This window comes from Chrysochloris asiatica, unplaced genomic scaffold (genome assembly GCF_000296735.1).
Source record: "Chrysochloris asiatica unplaced genomic scaffold, ChrAsi1.0 scaffold00160, whole genome shotgun sequence".
Classification (NCBI taxonomy): Eukaryota; Metazoa; Chordata; class Mammalia; order Afrosoricida; family Chrysochloridae; genus Chrysochloris; species Chrysochloris asiatica.
Genome location: NW_006408678.1, coordinates 766367 through 776861, shown reverse-complemented (window position 1 = coordinate 776861; position 10495 = coordinate 766367). Strand labels below are relative to the sequence as shown.

At 39.1% G+C, this 10495-nt stretch overlaps 1 protein-coding gene across 1 annotated transcript in view; it reads right to left on the bottom strand.

Moving 5' to 3' along the window:
- SLC41A2 (solute carrier family 41 (magnesium transporter), member 2) overlaps nucleotides 1–10276 on the bottom strand; it is a 124484-nt gene extending 114208 nt beyond the window's left edge. The window contains exon 1 of the mRNA XM_006871077.1: nucleotides 9607–10276. Within this exon, the coding sequence (XP_006871139.1) occupies nucleotides 9607–10206 (600 nt within the window). The 5' untranslated portion in view covers nucleotides 10207–10276. The remainder of the gene's footprint in view (nucleotides 1–9606) is intronic.
- Nucleotides 10277–10495: the final 219 nt, after the last annotated feature.

Genomic DNA, 10495 nt, shown 5'->3' with positions numbered 1-10495 from the left:
TATATGCCTGAGTGGGTTTTTTTGTTTGTGTGTTTTTTTAAAAAAAGCTAAAGTGGATAAAGAGAAATACTTTTAACTGATGGTATATGGAGGAGATTATAATCAATGTAATGAAACAAGTTATATGAATTGTTGAATGTGAAACTGATGATGTGCCCTGTAAACCTTCACTCAATCCGCAATAAAAACCTTAAATTAAAAAAATAAAATAATAAAATAAAAACTGGAAAAAAAAATCACAATGGAGCCCACCCCCAAGCTCCTAATTCAGTAGGTTAGAATGGGACCTGAAATTTTATGTACGAGGGGGCTTCAAAAATAATTGAAAAATGCAAACTTTCCATGAACTTTTAAAGCCTCCTTGTATCTAGCAATGATGCCCACATCACTTGTGTTGAAAACCACTGGTTTAGTAAACCAGAAAGACCACAGAAGGATCATGTCTTATACTTGAGAAATAACTCCTGTAGAGATGTTGTTCTTTCTCTTCTACACACTTTTCTATCTTCTTTCCTTTAACAACATCCACTCTTTGGAAAAGCTGTTCAACTCCTATTCCATGAGGTTTTAGTATGATTGTCAATCTTTATGCCTACTGGCTCCAGAAGTAGAAATATAATACAAACTAGTCATAGAATCAGATTCCCATAGTCTCACGAATTGATCCACGGGGTGGGTAAGGGTAAGTGACCAAAAAACCAACTAAAGAGTTCTTACCTAGAAATTTCCAAACTGAAGGAGCTTATAAAACAAGCTCAAAGGATACAACCCCACAGCTATCAGGAGTTATGTTGTTGTTGTTAAGTGCCATTGAGTCGATTCCGACTCACAGCGACCCTGTATAGGGGTTTCCAAGGAGCAGCTCGTGGGTTTGAACTGCCTGGACCTGGTGGTTCCCAGTCAAGTGCTGATCCTACACTGCCGAATCAGAAGTCCATAAGGAGCTATAAGCAATAGGAAAAAATGAGGCCAAGAGAACAACAGGAGTTGAAATGAAAGATGAAAGGAAAAAAGGCAATGATAAAATTAAGTTTATGATCTAGTCACATCTTAGACAAGCTATGCCCCTGTTCTTTCCAGTAATGCAAGCTCATGCATTTTCTTACAACAGGAGAGTTATGACTGGGTTTAATTCACTCACTTACCAGCTATGTGACCATAGGCAGATCATTTTATCTTGAAGACTCATTTGTAAAATGGAAATTGCACCAATGTTATGGGTTGGCTTATGCACCACCCCCACCAAAAAGATACATTCAAGTCCTAACCCCCAGTACCTATGACTGTGACATTATTAGAAAATAAGAGTCTTTTCTGATGCAATCAAGAAAATATGAAGGTATTAGGGTTGGCCTTAATATGCTGCTGGACTTGTATGGGACAGATATACAAGTAGAACACCATGTGAAGATGGAGGCGGAGATTGGACTGAGGCATCTACATGCCGAGGAATGCCAAGGATTGATGGCTCTCACCACAAAGTTAGAGAAAGGCACAAAAGAGGGTCTCCTTCTGAAAGAATCAATGCTTCTGCTACCCTGGTTTTAGACTACTTGTCTTCAGAACTGTGAGGGACTGTGTTACATTTCTTTTCTTTCTTTCTCTCTTCCTTTTTTACAGTCTATAACATGCAGAAGAGATAACATGATGATTTCATCTCAACTTACAAAGGTCTCAGATATTTTATCCCAAGCATATAGCTGCTCACGCAAGGGAATGCATTTTTATTCTTCTTCCAGCCCTAGGAAACAAATAAAATCACCTACCTCAGGAAGTCATTGTTAAGTGAGTAACTCATGCAGTGCATTAATACAGAACATTCAATGAGAGACGTTTGTTAACCTTATTGAACATTTGACTCCCAGGTACTCTAGCTGGTGCTTTACAAACGTCTTTAACTCAGGACATAGAGTGAATACAGAATGCTGTAAGTCACAAGGGCACAAAGGTAGGGGTACCAGTCAGGGGTCACCAGAGAACAGAAGCAGTAACAGACATACAGACATAAGCACAGACACAGTGATTGCTTTACATTGCGATTGATTTTAATGGATTGTCTCAGACTACAAAGACTGGCAAGTCTGAAATCTGCAGGGCTGGCCAGCAAACCTCAAGTTTTTATCTTAAATTGCTCCTTTAAATTGATAAGATAAGGTCTACACACAGCACTGAGGGTCATGTCCTTTAAAGCCAACTGACTTTAGATATTAACCAAACCCCAAACCAAATCCACTGCCGTCAATTCAGTTCTGACTCACAGCACCTCGGTAAGACACAGAACTGCCCCAGAGTTTGTTGCTGTTGTTGTTAAGCGTCGCTAAGTCAGTTCTAACTCTTAGCAACCTGTGTATGGTTTCCAAATATGTAAAGCTTTACAGGAGCAGAAAAGTCTCATCTTTCTCCCACAGAGCAGCTAGTGGATTTGAACGTCAACCTTGTGGTTAGTAGTCCAGTGTTTATCCTACAGTGCCACCAGCACTCCTACCCCAGAGAGTCTAAGAGGTTCTAAGTCTTTGTAGAAGCAGACTGCTATGTCTTTCTCCCATGGAGCAGCTGGTGGGTTCAGAAACTTTAATTAACCACTGTGTCACCTGGGCTCCTAGATGCTAACAACATCTGTTAAGATATTTTCACAGCAATGAATGTCTGATTAAGCAACTGGGTACTTCCAGCCGAGTCGGAGTCCTGGTGTGGCGCTGTGGGCTAATGCGTCAGACTGCAAAGTCATTTGAATTGCAACGTCGGTGGTTCAAGCTCACCAGATGCTCCTTGGAAACCCTATACAGGGTTGCTATGAGTTGGAATCAACTTGATGATACTCAACAACAACACAGCCTAGTCAGCCTCCTGGTGTGGCACTGTAGGATCAGCATTGGACTGCAAACCACAAGGTCGGCAGATCAACCCCACGAGCTGCTCCTCAGAAACCCTATAAAAGTCGCTATGAGTCAGAACAGACTTGACGGCACTTAACAACAACAATATAGCCTAGTCAGGTTGACACACAGCAGGGCTTCAAACTTGTTCAACCACAGCCAACATGGCAAACGCAGAACAGATCTGAATATTTTTAATTTGGATGATCCAGAATGCTAACTGAAACAGGAAAAGTTCGGTTTGAAGTTCTGGGATGGGAGACTCAGAAGAGGCACAGTGAGCATTTTCAGGAGACAAGGCATGACACTGGGTTACTGCCAGCACTCTGGAGACTGATGTATGTTCAGACTGGCAACATCAGCCACCAGCTGTCCACTCAACTAGTTAGAAGATTTGCTTGCTGTGCAGTATGCACACTCCCCTTGTTTTCTAGCTGGGCTTTGGCCTGTGATTTCTCCTGTTCTGGTTAGCGTTCTAGTTCATCCACATTTGACAAATTTGGGTCCATTCCAGTGTCATTTCACTGGCCAAGACTTATGGCTAAAGCAGTCTGAAGCCGTGTACAGAGATGACAATGTGGTAGGTTAGATTAAGACAAAAGCTTATTCCTTTAGAGGAAGCTCCAATGTGTAAGAGCATTCTATATTCCCAGGGTCTTTTGAGTACTTTTATAGAATGGCTATTAACACTCACTTCTTACCTCTTATGGTATTTAAATATTCAGTCATATACTATATAGTTAAGGAGCTCTGGTAGCTTAGTGGCTACGAATCGGGCTGCGAACCTTAAGGTCAGCGGTTCGAAACTACCAGCTGCTTCATGGGAGAAAGATGAGGCTTTTTACTTCCGTAAAGATTTACACCCTCGGAAACCCTGTACAGGGTCGCTATGGGTCGGAACCGACTCGACGGCACTTAACAACAACAACAATACTATAGTTACACTTCATGTGTTGCATTTCCTACTACTACCAAAAAGGCACAGACTTTGGGTTAAAAATTCTGGTTTTGAAACCTTATCCTGCATTTATAAGCTGAATAAACCTCCTGAGTTTCAATATCCTCATTTCTAAAATGAGGGTAATATCTATAAAACTCCATCTTTGGCTTATACCTCCACCTCAAAACAGGTGATTTTGGCATTTTTCCGCAGTAAACATCAACTGATAATGCAAAACTGATTAACTGAAGAAAAACAAAGTAGAGAGGTAGGACTAGAGCAGATCTTACATGCAATAGGGAACAGATGTGCTATTAAACAGAAGGTGATAATGGCCAAGTATCTGCCTAATCTGCCATCTGCTGAAAATTAGAATATTACTTTAAGATACTAATGGTCAGTTAGCCCCTATCTTGCATTTGATGACCCAGCTCAGGCAGCACATGCATGGACAAAAATAAAAATGTCTTAACTGTTTAACACTGGCCCGTTATAAATAAATAATTGTAGCTGTTGTTGTTAAGTGCCGTCAAATTGGTTCCAACTTATAGCAACCCTGTACAGGGTTTCCAAAGAGAGGCTGGTGAGCTTGAACCACCCACCATGTGTTATAAGCCGACCTTGTAGTCCAGCACATTAACTCGCAGCACCACTCTAGGACTCTGTAAATAAATTACAGAGAGCTCTTAAAGGATTAAAAATGCTTTCTCACAAGCATTCTAGAATCATATAATTCCACCCTTCAGGTCTGGAAAGGAACTCACCCATGTGACCCAATTTTCGGTCAAGTAGTAGAAATTTAATAGGGAGGACAACAACACCATTGTTGTTGGAATGATCAATCATTCAAAATCAGAAGGCAGCATTTACCTAAGAACAAAGTTGAGAAAGGACTAGACAGTGGGTGGAATGCAAACAGAAAGCACTGGAAGGAATGTCAGATCATTGTTGTTGCTGCATGGAGGGGACAGCAATCACTGAGATGAAACAAAGTATCTGATTTGTTGAACATAAAGCTGATGATCTTGTCTGTAAACTTGCACTCAATTCATAATAAAAAGTTCAACAATAAAGAGCACAGCCCAGAAAACTCTAAGGAATAGTTGTACTCTGTAACACATGGAGTTGTCATGAAACTATAACTGACTGGGGGTAAAAAAGAATCACATAATGCCCAGTGGTTAAAAAGAGCAGTACTGAAATTAAACCAAGATCCAAGACTGAGTTCTGGGACTTAATATGCAATTCCCTATTGTATAAAAGGAAGAAAAAATATCTACTCCAAAGTTTCCTTGAAAGGATTACATGAGATGCCACTGGTAAGAGGCAGAGTGGTAGTGCTGGCCCATAGCAGGCCTTCAGTACATGGTGACTGTTAAATATTCATTCAACAAATACATATTTACTAAACATGTACTCCATTGTCAGAAACACTGCTATGGATATAGTGATTGGAAAAAGAAAAACAAAAAAAAAGGATGTCTCCACTGGGACAAAAGTCAAATATGAGAGTCAAAATAGTGACCTGATTTAATTAGGGGATTTGTTGTTGTTAAGTGCTGGTGTAGCTCTGCAGATTAATGTGTTGGGCCACAAGGTCTGTTTGAACCACAAGGTCAGTAGTTCAAGCTCACCAGCCATTCCTTGGAAACCCTACACAGGGTTGCTATGAATCAGAACCAACTTGACAGCACCTAACAAGTAGAAGTCAGTTACAACTCATAGCGACCCTGTATAGGGTTTTCAAGGAGCAGCTGCTGGGTTTGAACTGCTGACTTTAAGGTTAACAGTCTAGTACTTATTCTACAATGCCACACAAATGTCCAATCTGAGAGTTAAATTAGTGATCTAATTTGATGAGGGGATAAGTGACTCTTAAGATGACATCTAAAATGGAATTAGAATTCTGAATGGGAAAAAGAATATTCTAGACAAAGGCCATAAGACATGAAAGACTAATGGACTTTTGATGAAGTAAAAACAGACCAGTGACACTGAAACACAATAAACATGGTGTTAAGTGAACTAAGTAAGATGAGTTTGGAATGATAGCGGTGAACCAGTTCATACAAAACTTAGTAATCACACTGTTTGCTTCTATTACTGTTATCATAAATAGCACACAAATATGTTATTATCTTACAGCTCTGGGGGCCAGAAGTCTAAGAAAGTCTCACTGGGCTAATGTCCTAATACAGGCTCCAGGGAAGAATCTGTTTCCTTGCGTTTTCTAGACACAGCCTGTTTTGCTCCTTTCATCTCCAGAGCAATGGCTGGTCAAGGCGTTCCCAAGCAGTATCACTCCGACACACACCAATGACGCCATCTTTCACTCATTGGGGCCCTTATGATCACATGAAGAAGCCCAGCTGCCACAGTGGTAAAGTGTTCAGCTGCTAACCAAAAGGTCAGCAGTGCAATCCTACAGTGCTCCACAGGAGAAAAGACCTGCTGGCAGCTGTCCTTAAGGAAAACCCTACGGGACAGTCTAGGGTTGCTATGAGTCAGGAACCATTGAACGACACACAAAAACAATTACATTGGACCTATCTGGGTAATCAGGGATAATCCCCATCTAAAGGTCAACTGATAAACAACCTGGGTTACATCTGTAGCCTAAAATTCCCCTGGTCATATAGCATAGCATATGGAGTCCTGGTGTGGCGCTGCAAAGCCATTTGAACTGCAATGTTGGCAGTTCAAGCTCACCAGCTGCTCCTTGGAAACCCCGTACAGAGTCGCTATGGGTCAGAACCGACTTGATGGCACTTAACAACAATAACAATTCACAGATTCTAGGTTTAAGACATGGACATCTTTGGGAGACCATTATTTTGCCTACTACCAATCAAAATAATTATTTTGATTCTTTTGACCAAAAGCTCTAATGACACATTTTTAGCAGTGACTTGAGGAAGTAAAGTAATTGAGGTTTTTAAAAACGAGGTTTTCTAGTTCTTGGTCCTAGGATATGGTGTGGTTTATCTCAGTCTGATCCTGGTAGGAAGTATTTCCAGGTGATTATTCCTGAGCCTCTTTCTTTAACCCAGGGAATGAAGGAACATGACCCAAAGAGCAGTTGTGTTTCTTGATCTTTCCTGAGGATACTCTTCTGGTACAAGAGAATGGCTTTGAAAGCCATCCTTCCCACAAAACGACCAGGGCCACTCTCAGGTTTTGTAGGTTTGATTTTGTGGTGGGTTTTGGGTTTGGTTTTTTGTTTGTTTCTGGAAATGTGAGCACTGATATACTCAATTCCACCTTCCTGAGTACCTTCCGGTAAAGATTTTAGAACCTTTCATTCAGCTAGACTTTTCTAATCTTCCAGCTTGCTTCCTATAAGCAGACTTTCCGGGAAGTTTATTCATCTCCTAATTCTAAGGAGCTCTGGTAGCGTAGTGGTTATGAATCGGGCTGCTCACCTTAAGGTCAGCAGTTCGAAACTACCAGCTGTTCTGCGGGAGAAAGATGAGGCTTTCTGCTTCCGTAGAGATTTACAGCCTCAGAAACCCTATCAGGGCACTATGAGTGGGAACCGACTCCACGGCATATAACAAAAAAATAAATCAAAATAAGGAAGCTCCTCCCCATCTCAGTTTGTTTCCTGTAGCTATCCTACCTGGAGAATGCCTACTTTTCTAACAGAAAGAAGAAAAATCAAGAGAAATAATAAAGGCAGAAGAGCTACAGAGAACATGCTACAACAAATAAAAGAGTTTCAATAAGAAAGTATATTAACCAGTTCTCATTGTATTATGATGTGTAATGCTTAGTGGCTAACAACCATTATTTATTTCTCACTGCATTACATAAGAACTATGAGCTGCAGTTCTCTGCTAAGCTCAAGTTTCACATGTCTTCTCTCTCTGGGTTCCATGTGCAAGCAGTCAGTATTCCTTAGATAGAACACAGGAGAAAGAGTCAAGCCAGACCAATTACATTTTGCAAAGCTTCTGCTTCAATATGGTTTCTGTGATATATGTTCATGTCTCATTGGCCTGAGCAAGCCTATGGACAAGGCTAACAAGTGAGAAAGTTTACAGGATGGCATTTTCGGTCACCTGACAAAGAGCATGTATGAAGAATCGTCTTACAGAAGAAGGGCAATAGTTAAGAAAATAACAATCTACTACAGGATGGTGAACAGTATCTCACACAATCATTTTATTGTGATTCTACTATGTGCCGGGCACAGAATAGACACATATGCACACCACCATAATAAGCAATAAGTATACAGTGTAGGAAAGGTGCTCTAGTAGCATAGTGATTACGAATCGGGCTATGAACTTTAAGGTCAGCAGTTCGAAACTACCAGCTGTTCCACTGGAGAAAGATTAGGCTTTCTGCTCCCGTAAAGGTTTATAGCCTCGGAAACCGTGTACAGGGTCGCTATGAGACCGAACCAACTCTACAGCACATCACGACAGATAATGATATAATGTTGGCAATTCAATACTGAAGCTGAAAAAAAATTATGTCCACAAGAGCCAAAGTACGACCTTGAGTCTATTCCATCTAAATTTAGTGATCATCTCTAGAGTTGACTCACTGAACACTAACGACTGAAGACCTAATGAATTGTAAGATGACATCTTCCACTATGATGGCAGACTAGGCAGTATGCCCAATTAACATATTAAAAGCTGCTAAATGCTAATAGTAACTAAAGGAAGTTAACTGAAACAAAACAACATTTTCCTGTTAGATTGGTAAAGTGACAAAGATTGAGAATATCCAACATTGATAATGGTATGGATTAATATAAATGCTTATATATTGATGCTAAAAGTACAAATTGGTACAAACTTTTTAGAAAGCAATCTGACAGCATCTACAAAATTTTAAATGCCCATATACCTTAAGACAGCAATCCTATTTTTAAAATCTAACCTATAAAAATACTAGTGCAAATATGTAAGATACATTTATAGGGATATTTAGTAACACATCATCATGAAATAATGGGTAAGTAAATTTTGGATTATACAAACAAGGGAATAAAAACTCAGTTTCAAATGCTGAAAATGTTTATGTACCAATCTGGAAAAATATCAAAGATGTATTGCTAAGCAATAAAAAGAAATTAAAAAAATACTTGTAGCATTTCATTTTTGTTTTTGAAAAAAAATCCATACATTCATGTTGATGTAAGCATTGGAAAAGCATGTAGAAATACATCTATACATATATAACACAAGATGAAGACTGGCAATCTCTGAGTGGAGGGGGGTTTTGGTTTAGAAATGAGGAATAAAGAGAAACTTTTTGAAATGTAATACTCTTCTTTATTGTTTGAAAGCTTTTTAACAAGTATATATTCACCTTTTCTTTGAAAATAAAGAAATATTTTAATGTAACATCTATTGGGTTATTTGTGTGGGTGTGTTTGTTTGTTTTTGACCAATGTATCAATTTTGGGCCTGTAGAGAAAAACGACTTTATACAGAGAATGAAACTATTATTCTATAACTTCTTTAAAGAAAAGGATGTTAAATGTAAAAGTAATGATTTGTCTGTTAACCTTCACTCAATTCACAACAACAATAATAATAATAATAATAATAAAGGTTTATTTAATTATTTGAAAGTAGACATATCTAAGTATAACCCTAAAAAAAAAGAGAGACAGAGAGAAGGACCTCAGAGCAGAACCAGCATTCATTTATTTCCCTAAGGAATAAATGAAATCTAAATGGATACTTGAGCTAAATAACCTATCTAAAGCATTTTCCAACAGAAATGGGATATCAAAAAAGATAACAATGCTAAGTAAAGATGAGCACCCACCTGTACTATATCCAAAACCATGCCAGCGGAAACGGTTCCAAAGCCCGCTAGCAAAAACGGCACAAGTATTTGCAACGCCATGACTCCACTGGATTCCTTTGGCAATTTTTGGTTTGTTTCCACAATGGTGTCTTCATCCCCATCACTGGAATTATCTTCATTTTGTAACATGGCAGTTGTTTCTGAAGTCTCCCTTCCATCACAGTAATTATAGTTGGCATAGTCGTCGTACTTTGGGCTACAGCTTGATGGGGTGTGCCCAGTATTGCCATGAAAAGACTGTTCTGGGAAATTGTGATATTCTTTGTGTGGCTCGGATCTATTACTGTAAGTCTGTGCTGCAGCTGATAACCCATCTTGCCAAATTCCATTTGGTTTTTTATGCCTGTCTTCCTGATTTTTCTGGTAAATGACTGGAACCATACTCAACAGTAAATTTAAAAACTTATCAGACTGAATTGTATTTAAATTTAAAGTCCAATCTACAAAACCTCCCCCACTACTTGGACCACCACTTGTTTTACTGGAAATAAATCTTCCTTTACTATTAGTCATATTGTCATTGCAAAAGTCCCTGTACTCCTTAGATTCAAGCTTCATGAACTATAGCAGGTGAGTCCAAACCACACAAACACTGGCTTTAAATTGATGTCGTATCTATTGTATAAAATACAAGCATCAATGGTTCCACTTATCAAAGATGTTCCGTAGTTCCACAGCAGGGATTACATCTGGAATGAAAAAAATAAGACAATATGTTCAAAATCACATCAACTACCTTGATTGTTAGATTTTCCTAATGAAAGATAAAAACAGACAGATTCTTACATCCACGCTAAGCTAGCGGCAATTCATATTATGAGCTTAAAACATAAATGCATTGTGCCAC